Raw genomic sequence first — 22717 nt, forward strand, 5'->3', positions numbered from 1 at the left:
CAAATGATGTATATGTAACTGCGCATGTCAACGGATCAATGCCATCATTAACAGAAGCTCCCTTAGGATAAGAAAGGTGATGGACCATCCTAAATTTTCCAGGCTCTTTTTTCGGGACCACCCCCAACGGCGAGACTACCAAACCCGAAAAAACGGCGGAGAGGAGAAAAAGGGCCACTCATGCGCCCCAGAGCCACCTCTTTAAACCGTTTCTCTGAAACCACTTCCGGGTGAAGCATCGCTGAACGTAAATTCTTCGCCACTGGGGGAACCGCATTCAAACTACACAGAATATGAAAACCCACCCTAAAACCTGCTTCCAGGAGCTGAGCAGCCTCCCAATCAGGGTATACATTTAGAAAAGGAACCATCCTTTCCACCCTCACCGGAGTCGCCCCTCTTTCCAGAGGGGTCTCCCGTGTTTTTTTTCCTGCTTAAGACAGCGGGAGAGTGCATGGCTGCCTCCACATCCTGAGCATTCGTGCTTGAAACGACAGGAGTTGCCGAAACGACAAGACCTGTCGTTAAATTGCCAACACAACCCCTTTTTTCTAGTGGCCGGCGCACCAGAGGTGGAAGTCCCGCCAGAACCTCCTGGAAAAAACGAAATACCTGCCCTGGCAGAAGTCATTAACGTCATCCATAAGCCGATATCCTTATGATCCCAACGAATAGATGACCTGATAGCTTTTCTCTGGCAGAATTGCTCATCATAATGAAGCAATGCTGTACCGCCATACACCCTATATGCCTCCCCGATCGAATCCAAATAGCAAAAAAGAGCCGAACAATTATCTGGCGCCTTTTCTCCAATTACACTGGCCAAAATGGCAAACGCCTGTAACCAATTGGCAAATGTACGTGGGATAAGCCAATACCTCCATCGTTCCTCCTCTTTTTGCTTTCGTCTGGTTTGATGCAATCTAAATTGAACTTTTCTAAGGGGAGAAGGGAAAATTTTTCCACATACTCCCCTCCAGATTTTGTCACGCACTTCCTGTTTAAGATGAGCACCGAGCGGTCCCTCGAAGCAAACGTAAACTTCACATTTCGCTGAATCCACCAACCTCACTTGATCCGCCGTCTTGTCCGTTTTCTTCTCCTTCCCTGTTGCAGCTGCTGAATCCGTCTTATCCCCCATCTTCTCCTTCCCTGCCACTGCAGTTAGGCCAAGCTCGACACTCTCTGTCTGCGTGCCAGCTGCCGACCCAACTGGCGTGGGGGATGCTCTCTGTGCCGCTGTCCCTTGCGCTGCCATTCCCTGCCCCCCGGCGGGTCCCACGCCGTCACCGGAGCCCCGTCCCTAACCGAACTCTTCAATCTGCCCAGCAAGTCCCGCAAGCAAGACAACAACTCAGTACCCCTCCCCCCAGCAAACCTTGGCTCCCCTGACCCCCTAAACCCCTAACCCCCGACCCCTCCCCAACAGAATGAGCAAATGAAGACAATACATTAGAAGTGTACTCACCAGGCTGCACAGGACCAAGGGGCCCCACAGCCGCAGATCCGGAATCCCTGGCTGCAGCTCGGCTCTCCTCTTCCAGCTCTCCATCTTCAGCACTGTTCACTTCCCCTTCTGAGCGGCGATCATCAGCTCTGCAGTCCCTCCCGGCATCAGCACGATTTTGACTGTCCACTGCAGCAGGTGAATCCTGCTGTTTGCTCCGAGGCATCCGCCAAGCCACACTAGAGCTCTGCCTCCCACTCGCCTCACCGCGCTCCTCGCCATCTTCTCTCCCGGGACCCGGAGGTAAGTGGAGACATCCTGGCATCCAGGGCAGACGTGCCCGCCTTCCCCCGCCGAACATCTCTTCCTCGGGACGAGCCGCCGGCCGTGACAGGCCGACGCCCGCAGCTGTAGCTCTCCCCCTTCGGGCCGCACTACCGACCGGCACATCGCCAGTAGTTGCAGCCGCACACTCCAGCATCCTGACGATGGGAGAGGCGACGGTTGCTTTGTGGCGGTGAGTGTCACCTCCCCTTGGGCTCCGCCTGAGATGGGGATTCCTCCCAGGACTACCCCCCGCAGAAGCTGGTGTACGCTTGGCAGGGGGGCCTGGAGGGTCCACTTGTGGGCTCCCTAGCTGGCACTGAGCCCTAGGGGCCTGATCTGGGGTAAAACGTTCCGGGGGCCGAGACCTCCGAGCGCGTGGTGTTGAATGCCCCGCTGGCGGGGGGCTCTGTTGGACCCCCTGTAAAGAGGCTGTAACCTGGCTCTGGACCCAGTCTGTGCCATGGATAGCAGCCGCAGCCCTAAGCTGAGCCATAAGACGTTCCAGCTCACTCATTTTCTTATTCTTGCAGGAATAAATTCAGCAGGATGCTATTCTAATGGTGTCACCTCAGCAAGTGTCCAGGGACCTTCCCCCTGCCAAGCAACTGGCCCCACCCTACCACACCCTACTCTAAGCCAATAAGGTAACTAGCTAATTTTTATATACCCCTTTATACCCCTTAATGAACGGTTGTTCTTCTCACTCTGTCATGTATGCACTACGCCTATTCCGTTTCTCCACTGCTCCGTGTATGTCTTCGCTATAGGTGCATTTGCCTGGAGAAAAAACTCCCGCAGATGTCTCATCCCATCCCGCCTTGTTGCTAGGAAGTTAAGACTTTCCCAGCTGATTTAAACGCTTTATTTGTTTTTCACTGTTGCAGTATCTGAGCTCAGCTATGCTGAGCGATCAGACATGATGGAATGATGGCATCTCTGGAGTGTCCGTTAGGTCTTGGGAGATCCGTAGATGGCCTACAACTATAGAAAGGCCATTATTTAACTTCAATCAAAGCTGCACAAGTTGATTTTATCTATGTGTGACCGTTGCCTGCGTTGGGCAGTTTTTTTTTTGGTAAAGGTGGACAAACCCTTTAAAAAGGTAAGCTAAATAAGGTCTTGCGCTCAGGTTTATGATATCCATCGCGGTCTCCCCAACCTCCAGAGTCCGGGAGAGCTGACATTCCTCCTCTGGGTGCAGGTTACTAGGCATGGTGAGTGTAGTGCAAGGTGGAAAGATGGGCACCAGTCACTTTTAAAAATGAACAGTTTAATTTCTCTTAACAGGAGCAGGAGGAGAGAAGGGTAGGGCGCAAAACGCCCTTAGGCAAATGCAATAGCAAACTGCCAGACTCCTTTGGCAAAAATAGAACTAGGTAGACAGCAATACAGAAAAGGGGCCTTTAAACCGAATGCAACGATCTGTATCTTGTAGCAACTGCTGTCTCCTATAGCAACAAATTCACGTATATTAATAAAGAAAAAAAAAAGTAAAACATTTTCTAATTAAAAAGAATTACAGTGCCATCATCCACATACAGAAATAGAAGGGACAGTGTAAATTAAACTTTGTGCTTAGTATCACTTAACGTCCCATATAACAAAGACAAACTTATCCAGACCTATGTTGGTAACTTTTGCTTTTTGAGCTAGCTGACAAATGTGTTAAATCAAATCTTCATATTAAAGAGGAGTTCCAGAAAAAAAAAAAATAAAAAAAAATAAAAAAGTCAGCAGCTACAAATACTGCAGCTGCTGACTTTTAATTGGACACTTACCTGTCCATGGGTCCAGCGATGCGGGGGATCGAAGCCCCGTCCATCTCCCCCTCTGTTCAGCAACACCGGCATTGCAACTGTGGGTGCCGGGCTGTGGCTTCACAGCCTGGCACCCACTGCGCATGCGCGAGCGGCGCAGAGCGCCGTGATTGGCCGCTCAGTCACCTGGGACCTGTAATGGGTCCCAGATGATTGACAGAAGGGAGGGAGCAGAGCTGAGCCCTTCCTGTGCCGAGGGGGAAGTGATGTCACCAGCCCAGGCACTGGAAGAGGCAGACTACGAGGGACCCCCTAGCAACAGGCATTTAGGAGGTGAGTAAAAAAAAAAAAAAAAAATCCAAATTTTTTTTTAATTTTTTTTCAGGATTTTTCATGTTTTTTTTTTTTGGGTGGAACCCCACTTTAAAGATAGAGAGGTACCTGGAAGTGTAGTTACAACATGCTCAATAAGCAGTGAACAGTTGAAATACATATCCAAAACAAAACCCAACAAAAATACATGTAAATTCTAGTCAGTGATTCATATACCTCTGCCAGGCAGCACAGCCAGGTCTGGGACCTCAGGTTGGTGCAGGGCAGGTAAAGATTACAACCAAAAAACCGTCCAATAAGAAGCATCACAATATTGATGTGCTCTTGACCAAGTTCCACTTTAAACGGATTGGTGATCTTCACTTCAACAAAAAGGTGAAGACAATGAAATGATAAAACTAAAGCCGGCCATAGAGTGATTTTCTTTCCTGCAACAGGGATTGGACTGCTAAGGACTGGGGTAAAGTCATTTTCTCTGGTGAATCCCCTTTCCGATTGTTTGGGGCATCCGGAAAAAACTTTGTCCGGAGAAGAATAGGTGAGCGCTACCATCACTCCTGTGTCATGTCAACAGTAAAGCATCCTGAGACCATTCATGTGCGGGGTTGCTTCTCAGCCAAGGAAGTGGGCTCACTCACCATTTTGTCTAAGAAGACAGCCATGAATAACGAATGGTACAAAAACATTCTACGAGAGCAACTCCTCCCAACCATCCCAGAAAAGTTTGGTGAGCAACAATGCCTTTTCCAGCATGATGGAGCACATTGTCATAAGGCAAAAGTTATAACCAAGTGGCTTGGGGAACACAACATCGAAATTTTGGGTCCATGACCAGGAAACTCCCCAGATCTTAATCCCGTTCAGAACTTGTGGTGAACAAAAAAAAACACCACAAATTCTGACAAACTCCAAGCATTGATGAGGATGTGGCCCAGAAGTTGATTGACAGCATGCCATGGCGAATTTCAGAGGTCTTGAAAAAGAAGGGTCAACACTGCAAATGTTGACTCTTTGCATAAACTTAACGCAATTGTCAAAAAGAAGCCTTTGACACTTCTGAAATGCTTGTAATTATACTTCAGTATAATATAAAACAGCTGACAAAAAGGATCTAAAAAAAAAAAAAAAAACTGAAGCAGCAGACTTTGTGAAAATTAATATTTGTCATTTTCAAAACTTTTGGCCATGGCTGTACATGGTTCAAATGTTGGCCGACTTAAAGGTAAAAAGCATAGGTGAAAACAGCCAATTGGCGCCCAACACTTACAGAATATAGCAGATTACTCCCAGGCTCCACATGTCCGTTGTGAACCCCACAGGTTCATAGGCAATGACCTCAGGAGCTACAAACTCAGCTGTCCCTTGTAACACTTTCAATGGCACACCAGGTTCTATGGAGGGAAAAAAAAAAAAAAAAAAAGGGAGACGTGATATCAATGCTTTAACCCCTGTCCATTACGGCAGTCCACCTCTAGGTGGCACTGCATATTAATAGCATTCTAACCTATCACATTAACAAAAATTCCCATACATTTTTCATGTGCTGCCAAAAACCGCGTCCATTTCATTAGGTAAAAGCTACATATGAAAAAAAAAAAAAAAAAAAAAAAAACCCACAAAAAATAACTGTGCATAACTTCAGGCAAAAATTGTCGTCATTGTACAAAATACCCAAACACACCAAATCCATTCAAACAGAATGGAATGAAAAATGCATATCCAGAATCTCTTCAGTGAAGATTGGATGCCAAAGTATTCCGTGGACATAGGTAGCAGAAGTTGCATCGAAATCTGGACTTTTTCTGTAAAAATTCAGCTTGGTTCAAGCCCACCTAATTTTCCTTATTAATACTTGATAGGCAAGTACATTTACAGTACATCACCACCATATTAAAACATTCCCCATCTTTCTACATTGCAGGGATTTTAACAAACTTTGTTGCAGATTCCTACCTTTTATTATTCTGAAGAACCAGCTAGCCCATACATGATTGAAATTCGGCCTGTGCCTGCTGAACCAACTAAATTTCAATCTATGTATGGCCGGTCAATTCACCAACAATGTACTCTTATGTCAAGGATGTTTTAAATGGAAGGAGATGCAGCATATTTACACTGATGAACTAAAAAGGCTCTCTTTAGTGACTAATCTAAAATTTTCAAATGCGTAGGACTGAGGTCCCTTTATTTTTTGATGTGATTAATTCTTTTTTCACCACACAAGGAAACTAACAAGTGATCCAGATATCTGTGCGCTGAAAATACATTAAAATTCTCTAATTACTTCAACTCACCAAGTTTCTTGGCCAGGCCAAAGTCCACAATTTTCACCTTTGTGTTGACTTTGCTGACACAGACAATGTTCTCAGGTTTGAGGTCTAGGTGGACAATGCCCTGTTTGTGCATATAACCCACTCCGGTAATAATCTGGGACATGTACTGAACACTGGTGATCTCCGTGTGGTCAAAGTCATCTGCCACAATACGCTCAAATAGTTCTCCTCCTGCAATACTGAAAGAGAGAGTGGGGAACCATTAGAGGAACCAGATACAAGTACTGACTACACTCAGGAGGATAGAGAGAAAACGAGAGAGGAACAAAGGAGCGGGGCATGTTTAGTGATGAACTAGGTGGTGGAAGGAATATTATGTGACATCACAGGAGGTAAGGAAGAGACAATATCGCCCTGTAAAGAAAATGGAGACAGACGGGCAGATGGTGAGGAACCAAAATGGCTGAAAAGGAGTGGACAGTATTCAACGTGGAAGAATGAAGAGTGGATGATCTATGAGGAGTGGAGAACCTGAAGACATAAGGAAACCAACAAACCTAGATAGCAAAAAAAAAAAAAAAAAAGAGAAAGAAGGATCTTAGACGAATGAAGCAAGCGAGTCTTGTAAAAGTATAAATTTGCTCACTATTCCATCACCAGGATCACCCAGCCCGGTTCCTGGAAAGCAGCTACAAGATATACTAGCCGGGGATGATGGAGCTTATTCATCAACTCCACCTCTGCCCGAGCATTGGCTATATCCTTTTGCAGCCGGGCCTTTGAGAACTTTCCGGCCCGGATCTTTCCTGTGGCCTTCTCCTGAAGCTTGAACACCTGGCCAAACTTCCCCCTGGAAGAGCAACACAAAGATTACAGTCAGGCTACCGCTGCATAACAGAAAGGGAAACGAGACATCATACAATTGTGTATGCTTTTTTTTCTTAAACTCACCCCCCACACTGCTAAATTTAATGGTTAGTTCACTGTTACCAAAAATAAATAAATAAAAAAAAAAAAAAACACACACAAGAAAAACACTGCCTATGTAGGGAAGGGATGCCTATAAATAAAGCCAAACTATGCATCTTTGACCAAACTTTAATAATGTCCTTACTAGAAGACTAGTAGATGTAGGCCATTTATGTACCTCCCAAAGCAGGACAAAAAACTCCCAGAGTTGGTATCATCCCATCCTGCCAGGACACTTCTAGCCATTACTGTTACTTTCACTATCGCATGGATAAGGTCTCAAACCCCTGCACATGTGTGGTTCACCATCTCCTCCATGGCTAACCTCAGAGCTACTGCAACAGGAGGGAGAGAGCACATGCAAAAGGGGTTTGAATCGGACAGATCCTAGCATCAAGGCCTGATAGGATTATGCCATCTCTGGGAGTTTTTCAGCCAGGCTTCTGAAAGTACATTCATGGCCTACACCTATAGCAAAGGCAATATTTAACTGCGGTCAAAGCTGCACAGTTTTTTTTTTTTTTTTTTACTTTTAAATCTACAGGCACCACCAAGCTGCATACGCAGTTTTTGGTAAACTAACCCTTTAAATTAGGACATGCGATAATAATAATAATAATATACTTTTTTGTTTCAGTTTTCCTTACTCCCCCTGCAAACTCTTATAAAATGCCTATTGATCCTGCCAGTAAAAGTCCACCCTTCCTTTGTTGAGCTGACAATGTGGCTGCACTGCTCTTGAATTCAGAAGTAGCATTGTCACCTTCATGTAGGCTGATCCTGTTTGAACTACAATGGGATAAGACATTCCAGGGGGCATGGCTAGGAGCACTGCAAGCAATTATGTAGCTTGTCAGTCAATACCTGCCATTACCTAGTCCTGACCACTGCATTCTGGACTGACAGCACTGCCTCTGTTGCGCAAACTCTCCTACTGTGATCTGCAGTGTCTGGAAGGCATGAATGGAAGATTTGGCTTACTCGGAAGTAATGAAAAAAAAAAAAAAAAAAAGTTTTAATTTTCATTTATAAGGCTTGTGCATTACATCGGAAGTAAATTTGGTACCTGTGTAGAGCCTTCAGATGTACCTTTTGCTACAAGCTTTAGCCCTCATGCACACAGGCTGTTAAAAAAACGTTATGAAAACGCCAGTATCTTTGCAGTGATTTTTTAAACTTTTTTCAGCGTTTTTGCAATAGCGTTTTTGAGCGTTTTTCCGCGTTAGCGTTTTTGAGCGTTTTTTTTTTTTTCAAAATTTTTTTTTTTTTTTTTTCAATGGATCAAAAACGCTAAAAAACGTTGGTGAATGACGTTTTTAAGCGTTTTTGAGCGTTAGAGCGTTTTTACAGCTGAAAAACGTCTTTCAGAACCCACTGGTCCTGGGTTTTTTTTACAGCTTAAAAACGCCTATGCCACTTGCAGCTCAAAAACGCCTAGGTGGGCATGAAGCCATAGACTAACATAGACAGGCCTTTTTAAGCTGCAAAAAAAGCTCAAAAAAGCAGCTGTAAAAACGTCCGTGTGCATGAGGACTTATAGTTTGAAAAGAAAATATGGATTGGCAGACTGAAGTTTGATAGGAGCAAGGGGGCAAACTACAATTAGTCTGGGGTTAAAAATTCACTGCACTGGAAACTTTACCAACCCGAATTCTCTTTTCTGGCCACTAGATGGAGATATTCAGCATCTTTTAAGGTGGCAGAGATGTGTGCGTATTACAGGTCACCAACTATGATGGGAATTGAGCAATATATTATATATTACAGGTACTTCTATAGCATTGTCAATTTACGCAGCACTTTACATATCTTATACAGAAACACGAAAAAAGTACTCTTGCGCACTGGTGTGTTAGCTAAAGAGATTCAAGAGGGGCTATGGGCTTCGGCTTTGCTGCTCTCGAAGGATGGGATTATCCTAATAGTGAAAAACAAAGAAAGAAACAAGAGAGCGCACCAGCCTAGCGCATTATCCTTGGCAAATTTTAATAAATTAAAAACAAGGTAAAAAGCTACTCACAAAAGTCGCAGGTAAAATAGCATATCAAACGCACAAAGGCAATAGTTCCAGTGGTAGGCAGCTATCCAGGTCCCAGGAGGGAGGCACACGGACCGCCGCTGGCTTACGCGTTTCGAAGGTTTGACCTTCTTCCTCAGAGCCTTAGTGGTGGCAGTCTCCTGCCGACTTTTTATATACACATGTTAGGCTGAAACAGACTGATCTGGTTGGTAACGGGACTCCTCCCTTAATTGGTGGGCGGTCCTCTGAGAGGAGGGGAGGGGGGGGGGGTTTTGTGTTGTGAATCTTGACAAAATAAATATTATTGAAGGGCCATAACATATTGATTTATTGATTTGATGATTAATTGGTGTGCTTTCATAACCATTATTGTTATCGCTAGTAAAATTAGTGAAATTAATCTAACCCATAATGGGTGAGCTGATAGGATCGTACCAATAATTTTCCATACACAATCTGCTGTTCTACCCTCACATTCTTACATCACATAAATATTTACAGAGTAGTGTGAGTGATCAGAGGGTTATGAGTATGAGAAAGGGGGAGGGGGGGGTATTGTACCTTAACTGCTGTTGATCTAATGCCACCTCCTCTGCTCAAATGCATTTTTCTGCAGGGACTGTGTCCGTATGGGCTGCCACTGCTGTCACGTTCGCTCCTGTGCTAGGTGGAACGCACGCCGCCGGTTTACTTCCGGGTTGCGGTCCACAGGGCGGAAGTGCGGTCGTGATGTCACATCCTGTGCGCCGTTCGGCGCCTGGGATGTGACTCAATATAGTAAACAGTGGCCTCCATCTTGCTGTAGACACAGATAGAGGTCAAAGTCAGACTGAAAGCGTCTGACTTCAACCAAAAAGAGTGGAAGTGTTAAATATGTATAACTGGATGGATGACAACAATAAATAGTAACAATAAAGAGTAGTGAGCAATAGTATACAATGAATTTTTTGAGGGGGACCTAGGGAGGGGAGTGGTGGAATCTGGTCTAAAACAGAAGTTGGAAATAGCAATGCTCAAGACATGTGTATATGGAAGCCAGCAGGAGACCCACTTACATAGTATTTAAAATACATGGTAATCATATAATACACCTTCTGTAAAACATTATAAATATATGTATACACATATATATAGAAAGTAAAAGCCTTATACACATCCATCACATATCTATATATGTGCATACGGTGATTATTACAAAAGGCAAATCTTTTTTTATATATTATAAAAAAAGGCAGTTTTTTTGTAACAATTAAAATCCGTGTATAAGTACAACGGACTGTGTACCTTGCCTGTCTATTCTAAAAAGAGAGAGAGAGGAGGGGGGAGGGGGGAGGGGAGGGGGAGGGGAGATATTGTTGCTAACACCCCATAATGACATTCCTATAGTGGTTTGTATATTATAGCGAATAACTCAGAGGTTATTTTAGTATAAATCGGTGAACGAGATATGATGTGGAAGGGGGGGGGGGGGGAAGGGGTAGGGGGGGGTTTGGGGTGGGGGAGGGACAATCAACAACACTTAATACCAATATTATTAGACTATTTTATGTACTTCTGGATCCTCATTTAGGCCTCCTGGAGTGAGACTACCGAGGGTAAAGATCCAGAAGGCTTCTCTTTTGCAAAGCCTCTGGTACCTTCTTCCTGTATCCAGCTCCCTTCCAATCGACTCTATCCCAAATACTTTCATGCCTGCAGGGTCCCCCTGATGGACTTCTACAAAATGTCTAGGGACTGGGTATTTGTCTCTTAGGTTTATTATGCCACATTTGTGTTCACCAATTCTCACTCGCATTGGGCGTTGTGTGCGGCCTACGTATAGTCGCCCACAGGGACATACTATACCGTATACCACATATTCTGTTCCGCAGTTGATGAATTGCTTAATTGGGTGGATTTTTCCGTCTCTCCCAACCACCGTTTTTTTCCTGTGCCACATGTACTTGCATGTGCCACAGTTCCTGACACCACATCTATAGCAACCTTTTTGATCGAAAATTGTTGCCCAGCTGTTGGTGGGTTTGCTAGTACATGTTTTTACCCTACTTGGGGCTATCAGGCTCCTAAGGTCTTGAGGTTTCCGAAAAACTATATTGGGGTGATCGGGGAGTGTCTTACCCAAAACAGGGTCGTGCTTCAGAATATTCCAATTCTTTTTGATAATATTCTGAATTTCGAACGCTTTGCTTGTATATTGGGTAGAGAAGCAGGCCTGATGAATAGCTGGGGTGGTCTGGTGTCGGGGTTCTGTGTTGTTCAAATCTTTACTAGATTGTTCGTCATAGAGAGCCAGATATTTAGAAAAGGCTGATTTTATGTGATTGGCTTCATAGCCCTTCTCACTGAATTTCTGCATAAGAAGTTTGCTCTGTTCTAAATAATCCTCTTTCTTGGTACACGTTCTTCTAAGGCGGCAAAATTGGCCGAAGGGGACATTCTGTATCCACCTGGGGTGGTGGTTGCTTTTAGCATGTAAGTAAGAATTGCCCCCACTGGGTTTAAAATGAGTTTTAGAAAGGATGTTACCATCTTGGTCACTCTGTAGTTCTAGATCCAGGAAGACTAGACATTTCTCATCTAGGACATGAGTGAATTCTATTCCAAATGGATTATTTCTACAATGTTCCAGAAAGCTCTGGAGACTTTGGTCTGACCCGTCCCAGATGATCAAGATGTCATCAATGTATCTTGCATATAGAACCAGGTTTGCCCCAAAGGGATTGTTCTTCCATATGAATTGTTCTTCCCAAAATCCCATGAAAATATTTGCATAACTAGGGGCAAACCTGGCTCCCATAGCTGTACCTTTTATTTGCAAGTAATGGTCGCCTAAGAAGGAAAAATAGTTGTGCGTGAGGGAGAATTCCACACAATCCAATAGGAACTTAGCCTGCCGAGGATTCATCCTGTCATCCTTTAATAGGAAATGGTTAATGGCTCTTAGGCCAAATGTATGGTTTATTGATGTATATAATGAAGCTACATCCAAAGAGAGCCATCTGTAGCCAGGTAGCCATTTGTAGTTTGACAGTATCTCCAGCACATGGCCAGAATCTTTAACAAAGGATGGCAACTCGAACACTATATCCTGCAGGAAGTGGTCAATATAGCACCCCAAGTTACTAGAGAGGCTGTCAATCCCAGATATTATAGGTCTACCGGGAGGATTAAGGAGGCTTTTGTGTACCTTCGGTATGTGATAGAAATGCGGGGTGGCAGCATGTCTATTGTACAAAAACAGGTACTCGTTTTTGGTGAGGACCTCTTTGGATAGAGCATCATCTAAAAGTATTTTAAGCTCCTTAGTGTATTCCAGAGTGGGATCTCTTTTTAATGCAGCATATGTTTGGGTGTCACCCAGGAGTCTTCTTGCCTCAGCTAGATATTCATCTCTATTTTGAATGACTAGACTCCCACCTTTGTCAGCCTTTCGGATAATTATATCCTTGTTCTGTTTGAGGGCATCTATAGGTACAGCATTTTTGTCTATATTCATATTAGTCTTCATAGGTTTATCGAACTTTATTTTAAACGTGTTAAAAACCGTATCATAAAAAGTGGAGATAAATCTCCCTTTGGCCCAATGGGGAAAGAAGGAGGATTTTGGTCTAAAAGAGGTATGGACCATAGTACTTTCACATGAGGGGGCAAATTTGGGTTCGGAAGTTGTTTGACCCTCGAAGTGTGCTTCTTGATAGAGCTCTTCGAGAATATTAAGTATGGAATCCTCTTCCATGCTAATATCAGATGGTAATGGCTCTTCCGACTCTACTCTCACATTATCTGTGCTATTCACATTCTTAGCTTCTTTTAATGTGTAGTATCTTTGTATAGTGAGCTTACGAATGTATTTATTTAGATCTATAAAAAGTTCAAACAAATTTGGTACACTAGGTGGGGCGAAGTTCAGGCCCTTCCTAAGGAGGTCTAGCTCGGTTTCAGAAAAGACGGAGCTAGAGAGATTATAGATCTTAATAGTAGAGTGAGCGGTATCTAAAGTCTGCCTCTTTTTGTATCTCTCTCCTCCCCTTCTTCCTCTTCGTGTTCTTCTTCTCTTTTCCTTATTTTTTTCCCCGTGGACAGTATATGTGATAGAGGATCCGGTAAAAGGTTTGTTGCAGACCCCCCCAGGGTTGCAACTGCTTGTTCTAAAAAAACCAAAGGGGGTGTGATGTCTGAAATGCTTGTACTATTGGCTTCTAGATCGCCAAGAGTGGAAAAAGGATTATACGTGGGAATGCCATTTAACAGTTGACTGTCAATGTCAGAGACAACATCAGCATTCTCAGGTAAACCACCTAGGGTGCAATTGGCGAGTAGAGGTACTATATCCCTCCCATTGGCTGATGGTATGATGGATGTTCCTCTTTCTAATTGTGAGTTTTCACTGACATTAGCGGTGGTTATATTAAAGGGGTCTCTTGTCATTGGAGGATTCACTGTTAGTGATTCTTCAGGTGGATTGGCCTTAGTATCCATAGTATTAATCTTTGTATTATTGTTACGTACAAATGATCTATTCGTAGTAGTTGTAGCTACTCGATTAGGTAAGGTAAGGTTGGAGTTTTGTTGGTTTTTGATAGTAGAGTGTTGTTGATGATGGGGTCTATTGTGTAAATGGCCTTCCCCTGAGGTAGTCCGATTCGCAGGGGGATCTTTTTTGTGATCAGTTTTAGTGTTATTGTTTGTTCTGTTCCTATTTGATTTTGCTTTAGTATTGTGGTTTCTTGGTGTTTCTTTTTGATGTTTTCCCTGAAACTGTGTACCGTATGTGTTGTGTCCTGACAATTGTTCGTTTGTCATACCCTTTCTATTTTTACTTCTATTGTCGTTTTTAATCCTACTAACGTTTTCTCTATTGTTAGGTTTTTTCCAATTGAATTCTCGATCATTTAAATAGTCCAATCTATCTCGTTCAAACTTGCCCGATTTTTTACTTATGAGATTAGTCTCATACTCTGTTATCTGTTTATTAACTTTTTGGTCCCAACTTTCGAATGAACTGACGTCAGAGAAAGTGGATAATTCCTCTTGAAGAGTGTGTAGGTCTGCCCGAATCGCAGAGAGATTGCGTTCTCTTTGGATGATGATAAATTGTAACCATTTCTGGTTGTACTCGCGCAGACTTAGAATCCACTTATCTCTGAGGTCTAGGTCCAAAAATGTACATATTTTAGTAATTCTTAAACCTCTGGGTATTCGTTTAAATTCTAAATATTTCTGCAGAAGTAGTATATCCCACCACTGCAGCATCTCTCTTTCTAGTAGATCTTTAAGTCTGTGAAACAATGATATCATTATATCTTCCCTGGCTGGAGTCTGTTTCCCAGTGGCTTCCTCTGTGTTTTCTTCGTTCATAGTCGTTTCTAGTTCGAAAGTGTTTATACTGGTTGAAAAACCTTTTGCTAGAGAGGATCTTCTTAGTTGTCTTTCCTCTATTGATTTGACCTTCGCCATTTGTGAATTGTATGTAGCCTTATACATTCACATCAGTCCCTGTCCTCAAGGCGCTTACAATCTAAGGTCCCCAACACACATTCATATATACTAGGGACCAGTGGCGGAATTTTCAGGTTCTCTACAGTCGCACTTGCGACCCAGCATCTCCCCTGCACCTCTGGCTGTCGGTTATAGTATGCAGTGGGGGGCGATTGGCAGCTGTATGGTGCGCATGGGCCGCAGGATCTCCCTGGGGCTTGTAGTTCTGTCTCCGAATGTATACAGTGAAGAGGGGAGGGGCCTCTGACCCGGGCATGTATCGGCAAGATGCCCCTCCCCTCTCCACTGTATACATTCGAAGAGAGAACTACAAGCCCCAGGGAGATCCTGCAGCCCTTGGACACAATAGAGCTGCCGATTGCCGCCTCCTACCTTCCCCCAGGTGGGGGGTACAGAGATGTGCTGGGGGTTGGGAGGTGCACAGACAGCGGAGACCAGCCAGGTACAGGGGAACCCCTGGAGGAGAGCGGCTCTCTGGGGACCCTGATGTAAGGAGGGGGCTCTCTGGGGACCCTGATGTAAGGAGGGGGCTCTCCGGGGACCCTGATGTAAGGAGGGGGCTCTCCGGGGACCCTGATGTAAGGAGGGATCCGCACTCAGATATGCAACGATAGTATATTATAAATGCACACACACGTATATTATATACATGTGTATGTCCGCCCAAGCATATGACTTTCTTTACTTCACTGCTATGGACTCTAGCTTGAGATCTTTTGTAGACCTAGCAACGCCCCTGGTGGGGGCCCTTCATGGTTTCTTGCACCGGGGCCCTGAATATCCTAGCTGCGCCTCTGCTAGGGACAATTTAGACAGGAGACAATTAACCTTCCAGCAGGTCTTTGGAGTGTGGGAGGAAACCGAAGTACCCAGAGGAAATCCGCACATGGGGCATATTTAAAAAACAGAGCGTGGATCGAAGACATAATATTTGAAAAAGACGCGACAGGGTGTCGACAATCGAGAAGAACAGAATGAGGGCTTGGCAGACGAATGTGAAAATTTGTTTCAACGTTTGCAGTATCATGAATTAAAGCAGAACTAAACCCATTGATTTAACAGTTTCAACAATTACATTCCTGGCATAGTGAGAATGCTACATTTGCTCATGGTCTAAACCAAACGGTCAAACCATCCAATGGCTGGTGTCATACTGATTAGGCATGTGCATTTCGTTTCGTTCCGAATCGAAATTCGGACGAATTTTTCATTATTCGGAAATTCGGATGCATCCGAATTTCCGAATGACAAAAGTAAAGAATTTAAACGAATCCGAAAAAAAAACGAACGAATTCGAATCGAATTCGAAAACATATTCGAATCGAATTCGAAAACATAATCAAATTTAAAAAAAATAGAAAACGTTTTTCTAAAAAAAAACAATAAGGTAGAATATAAAATAATAAAGCAATAGTATATATATATATATATATATATATATATATATATATATATATATATATATATATATATATATATATATATATATATATATATATATATGTTTTTTTTATGCTTTTCTTTTCTATTATTTTATATTCTATAATAGTATTTTCAATTCAAATTCATTCTATACGAAATTCGAATTTCGGAACATGGCTTCTGAAGTTTGAATTTCGTATAGAATGAATTCGAATAGAAAAGATTAGAACAGAAAATAGAAAAGTATAGACTAGAAAAACAATAGAACAGAATAGAAGAAAATATAATATATATATTATATTTTCTTCTATTCTGTTCTATTGTTTTTCTAGTCTAATCTTTTACATTCAAATTTGATTTCGGTCTATATGAAATTCGAATTTTGGAAGATGTGTGTATATATATAAATTTTCTATTCTGTTTCATTGTTTTTCTATGCTATTCTTTTCTATTCTAAACTTTTCTATTCGAATTTGAATTCATTCTATACGAAATTCGAATTTCGGAAGATGGCTTCTGAAAGTGGAATTTCGTATAGAATGAATTCGAATTTGAATAGAAAAGATTAGAATAGAAAATAACAGACTAGACAAACAATAGAACAGAATAAAATATAATATATATAATTTATTCTATTCTGTTCTATTGTTTTTCTAGTCTTTTCTCTTCTACTCTATTCTAATCTTTTCTATTCGAATTCATATTATATAAGAAATTCATATTTCGGAAGATGGTTTTATATATATATATATATATAATGAATTCGAATTATAAAATGAATTCGAATTTGAATAGAAAAGATTAGAACAGAGTAGAAGAGAAAAGACTAGAAAAACAATAGAACAGAATACAAAAAATTATATATATTATATTTTATTCTGTTCTATTGTTTGTCTAGTCTATTATTTTCTATTCTAATCTTTTCTATTCAAATTCATTCTATACGAAATTCCACTTTCAGAAGCCATCTTCCGAAATTCGAATTTCGTATAGAATGAATTCAAATTCGAATAAAAAAGTTTAGAATAGAATAGAAAAGAATAGCATAGAAAAACAATGAAACAGAATAGAAAATTTTATATATATATATATATATATATATAAAAAACATCTTCCAAAATTCGAATTTCATATAGACCGAAATCAAATTTGAATATAAAAGATTAGAATATAATAGAAAAGAATAGACTAGAAAAACAATAGAACAAAATATAATATATATATATATAATATATATATATATATATATATATATATATATATATATATATATATATATATATATATATATATATATATATATATATATATATATATATATATATATATATTTTCTTCTATTCTGTTCTATTGTTTTTCTAGTCTATTCTTTTCTATTATTTTCTGTTGTAATTCGAATTCATTCTATAAGAAATTCAAACTTCAGAAGCCATGTTCCGAAATTCGAATTTCGTATAGAATGAATTTGAATTGAAAAGACTATTAAAGAATATAAAATAATAGAAAAGAAAAGCATAAAAAAACAATAGAAGAGAATAATACAAAAAAATGACCGTATTTATCGGCGTATAACACGCACTGGCGTATAACACGCACCCCAAGTTTAGGAGGGAATTTTAAGGAAAAAAAAACTTTTAGGAGGGAAGTTTAAGGGAAAAAAAAAACTTACATTTAAATGCCCATCATTGCAGCCTTCTCAGTGCAGCCTTGCCCCAGTGCAGCCTTGTCAGTGCAGCCTTCCCCAGTGTCCATTGCAGCCTTATCCCAGTGCAGCCTTGCCCCAGTGCAGCCTTGCCGCTCGCAGTTTGAAAATCCTGTGATCCCCTGCGATCCTGAGCTTCAAAATCGCCAACCGCGATTTGAAAATGGTGCCGCCGGCGCCAAAATACACAGAGCTGGTCCTCGGCTCTTCTCGGCGGCTCTCGTTCACTTTCGGCTCCACTCGTAGTCCCGCCCGGGATGGGCATGACTGTGAGCGGAGCTATCCGAACCTAGTCGAGTACACTCGGCTAGGTTCGGGCGGCACTCGAGTGAAGCCGAAAGTGGCCGAGAAGAGCCGAGGACCGGCTCTGTGTATTTCGGCGCCATTTTCAAATCGCGGTCGGCGATTTTGAAGATCTGTCAGCTCAGGATCGCAAGGGATCGGCGTATAACACGCACCCATGATTTTCCCCTGATTTTAAGGGGAAAAAAGTGCGTGTTATATGCCGATAAATACGGTATATATATTTATATATATTTTTTTTATTTTTATTTTTTTTCTATGCTGGTCTATATATATATTATTATATATATATATAATATATATATATAATATATATATATATATATATATATATATATATATATATATATATATATATATATATATATACACACATACATATATATACACACACATATATATATATACACACACATACACACACATCTTCCGAAATTGGAATTTGGTACAGAATGAATTCAAATAGAAAAGATTAGAATAGAACAGAAAATAATATAAAAGAATAGCATAGAAAAACAATAGAACAGAATAGAAAAAAATATAAAATATTCTATTCTGATCTTTTCTATTTGAATTCAAATTCATGCTATACAAAATTCGAATTTCAGAAAATAGTTATATAGAAATAGAATGAAATCAAATTCTAATAGAAAAGAATAGAAAAACAATAGAACAGAATAGAAAGAAATATTTTATATATATATAAAAATAAATAAAACCATCTTCCGAAATTGGAATTTGGTACAGAATGAATTCGAATAGAAAAGATTAGAATAGAATATTTTATATTTTTTTCTATTCTGTTCTATTGTTTTTCTATGCTATTCTTTTATATTATTTTCTGTTCTATTCTAATCTTTTCTATTTGAATTCATTCTGTACCAAATTCCAAATTCGGAAGATGTGTGTGTGTATGTATGTGTGTGTGTGTGTTCTATTCTTTTCTATTAGAATTTGATTTCATTCTATTTCTATATAACTATTTTCTGAAATTCAAATTTTGTATAGCATGAATTTGAATTCAAATAGAAAAGATCAGAATACAATAGAACAGAATAGAAAAAATATTATATATATATATATATATATATATATATATATATATATATATATATGGGGATGGGTTTGCTCAGGCCTGCAGCACACCACTCAGCGCCAAAATGGATTTAGTTAATGCTTCTAAGCAGAGCTAGAACTACAGACTGGAAATTACAGGTATAAAAAGACTTACAGTATCTAAACTGAGCCTTTTAAAGGACAGCAGCCGTTTAAAATATTACATAAAATGACAATAATAGCATACATAAACTGTAGAGGTAAACATACACTATAAAACAGCGCTATTGTTGAGCAAAAATACATAGGAAATTATGCGGCCAACTACGCATAAAAACATCACACAGAGAAGTAGAGAGTCCGTGAAGTGGTCAGAGGACAGTCCATAAGTGACAATACAGCCGTATCCCAGTGTGCGCCTTCCACCGGTCAGTGAAGTATCACCCTGTGTTGACACTCTCCCCCTAGGGGGTCAGACTCACCAGATCTGCAAATAATAACAAGCCTCCAAGAATAAAAAGATCTCCTCATCACCTCTCTCTCAATCCCACTCCGGGGGGTTTTCAGGGGGGGGTCACAACTCCACACAGATAGGCAAAAAGAAAAGAAGCATGCACATAGCGTAATTCTGTTTATTGGAGCCAAAACCCACAATCTTCTAAAAACCCTTCAATCAATATACGTACATATAAAACAGTCAATCAAGCATGAAAATAGAAAAGGCTGCGTGTCACCATTCAAAGGATCAGCCGGCTCGGTGCCCAGGGGAACAGATCACTTCCTGGTTGTAGATCGGGCTGTGGTGGAACGCAAACCTCACTTCCGGCGTCGTGTAAGCCACGCCCTGACGCGTTTCGTCATATCCTGACTTCGACAGAGGGCGTGGCTACACGACACAATGAGAGGCTTATAACACCCGCCCCAATCCTGACCGCCAATCATGCAGCAGCAAATCGGACGTCAGGCGCACGACGCCAGACCTGTAGCCAAGCGGTGATTAAGCATAAGGAAAAGTGGGAGGGGGCGTGTGTAACCTCACTGCACGTAATGAATGGCAGTGACAGTGTGTTGGGATCCGTGAGATGAGTGATCGCTCATCATACACGTCCACATAGCACACATTGGCACAAAAACCACTAACCGGCATACGTACTGATTAACATACGAAGTGCCGCTATCATAGTTAAAAACAGGCAAGATTATGCAAATAATAAATAAATAAATAAGAAATATGCGGACTACACAAGGCACTAAGAGCAAATTAAACACAATACTAAGAACCAATGCAGCATAATAATTGCAGTAGAATGACCATTTGCAGATCATAATTATAACGACATATTTAAGCATATTTCTTTTTAACAGTATACATTAAAAAGATAATCATAAGCGAGTAAAAAGATATACAGATAATATTGGTTAATGTAAACCAAACGTCATTATAAATCTATATAAATAAATATAAATAAAACCCATGAGCCGGAAACAATGACATATAACACACTTATATAAAAGCCATACTAAGGACCATAGAGATAATAATGCAATCGAATTAATACTAATTAAGATCAATACCAATTAGGATTAATAAAGTAATTAAAGAACTGAATACCAAAGATAAATATTACTCATATACCAACATTGCAATCATTAATATTAAAATAATACAAAACCATAGTAATATTAAAATTGCATCTATGAATCACTGATAAAACAATTGATGTCTAGGTCAACGTTTAACCCCTTTGGCACCAAAGTGTCAGCCAAAAATATCCACTGAGTCTCTCTTTTAGAGAGGTCACGGACCAAGTGGGAGCCCCTCCATTTCGGCTTAAGGTGGTCAATGCCCCAAAACTTAAGACCCGACGGGTCCTGGTTATGTACAAGCTTGAAATGCAGAGACACACTGTGATCTTTGAAGCCCAGTTTGATGTTGGCTATGTGTTCTGCAATTCTTACTCTTAAAAGCCTTTTTGTGCGACCGATATACATCAAGTCACACGGGCATTGGAGGGCATAGACCACATGCGACGTATTGCATGTAATGAATTCGTTAATAGCAAATTCTTTACCATTGGAGGTCGACCTGAAATTTTCCACAGCCCTAAGGGGCCTGTTGACCTCTCTGCAGGCTCGACATCGTTTACAGCAAAAGAAGCCATTTCTATCCCAGAAAGTGGGCATCCTAGACGGAGGGTCAAGAACTTTCTGCACTATTTTGTCTGCAAAGCTAAGAGACTTCCTATATATAAATCTGGGCCTCTCAGGCAAAGCAGAGTGAAGAACTCTGTCCATCAGCAAAACATGCCAGTGGGCCGAGATAATATCTTCCACCTCCTTATACTGAGAATGGAATTCTGATAGAAAGCTCCATTCATGGCTCTCCCTAGCCCTTAGAGATGGAGATTCATCAAGCAGCGTCGATCTTGGTTGGAGGGCTAGTTCATGTATAATGGAATCAAGCATCAGCTCTTGATACCCCTTCTCCATAAATTTTTTCTTTATAACCTGTGCTTGAGTCAGAAAATCTGTATCATCCGAACAGTTCCTTTTTATTCTCGTTAGTTGTCCCTTAGGGATGTTCTTAAGCCACATCGGATGGTGGCCATATATATATATCCATATCCATCTTCCAAAATTTGAATTTCGTATAAAATTAATTTGAATAGAAAAGATTAAAATAGAGTAGAAAGAATAGACTAGAAAAACAATAGAACAGAATAGAATAAGATATAATATATATATATTATATTTTATTCTGGTCTATTGTTTTTCTAGTCTATTCTTTTCTATTCAAATTCAAATTCATTCTATACGAAATTCGAATTTCAGAAGCCATCTTCTGAAATTCGAATTTCGTATAGAATGAATTCAAATTCGAATAGAAATGTTTAGAATAGAATAAAAAAGAATAGCATAGAAAAACAATGAAACAGAATAGAAAAAAATATATATATTATATTTTATTCTCTTCTGTTCTATTGTTTTTCTAGTCTATTCTATTTCTATTCTAATCTTTTCTATTCAAATTCGAATTCATTCTATACGAAATTCTAATTTTAGAAGCCATCTTCCGAAATTCGAATTTCGCATAGAATTAATTCAAATTTGAATAGAAAAGTTTAGAATAGAATAGAAAAGAATAGCATAGAAAAATAATGGAACAGAATAGAAAAAAAATATAATATATATATTTAACCATCTTCCAAAATTGGAATTTGGTACAGAATGAATTCGAATTCAAATAGAAAAGCTTAGAATACAATATAATTATATTTTTTTCTATTCTGATCTATTGTTTTTCTATGCTATTCTTTTATACTTTCTATTCTATCCTAATCTTTTCTATTGGAATTCGATTTCATTCTATACGAATTTCAAATTTCGCAAAATGGTTATATATATTTTACTTTTTCAAATTCAGTTATAGTTTTTTTCGAATGTGGTAGAATTTTTTTCGAATTTGACAGTTTTTTTCGAATGTGGTAGAATTTTTTCGAATTTGATAGTTTTTTTCGAATACGGTCAAATTTTTTCGAATGCGGTCGAATTTTTTCGAATTCGAATACGAAATGAAACGAATTCCGAAAACGAATGTAATGAATGCAA

General features: G+C 40.3%; 1 protein-coding gene across 3 annotated transcripts in view; it reads right to left on the minus strand.

The window, feature by feature from the left end:
* The window catches only part of LOC141114197 (myosin light chain kinase, smooth muscle-like), a 141440-nt gene that overhangs the window by 27412 nt on the left and 91311 nt on the right, over positions 1–22717 (minus strand). For all 3 annotated transcript variants that reach the window (XM_073607738.1, XM_073607737.1, XM_073607736.1), the window contains exons 11-13: positions 6784–6987; positions 6159–6376; positions 5132–5255 (exon numbers count right to left, since the gene is read on the minus strand). In XM_073607738.1, the coding sequence (XP_073463839.1) occupies positions 5132–5255; positions 6159–6376; positions 6784–6987 (546 nt within the window). The remainder of the gene's footprint in view (positions 1–5131; positions 5256–6158; positions 6377–6783; positions 6988–22717) is intronic.

This window comes from Aquarana catesbeiana, linkage group LG12 (genome assembly GCF_042186555.1).
Source record: "Aquarana catesbeiana isolate 2022-GZ linkage group LG12, ASM4218655v1, whole genome shotgun sequence".
NCBI lineage: Eukaryota > Metazoa > Chordata > Amphibia > Anura > Ranidae > Aquarana > Aquarana catesbeiana.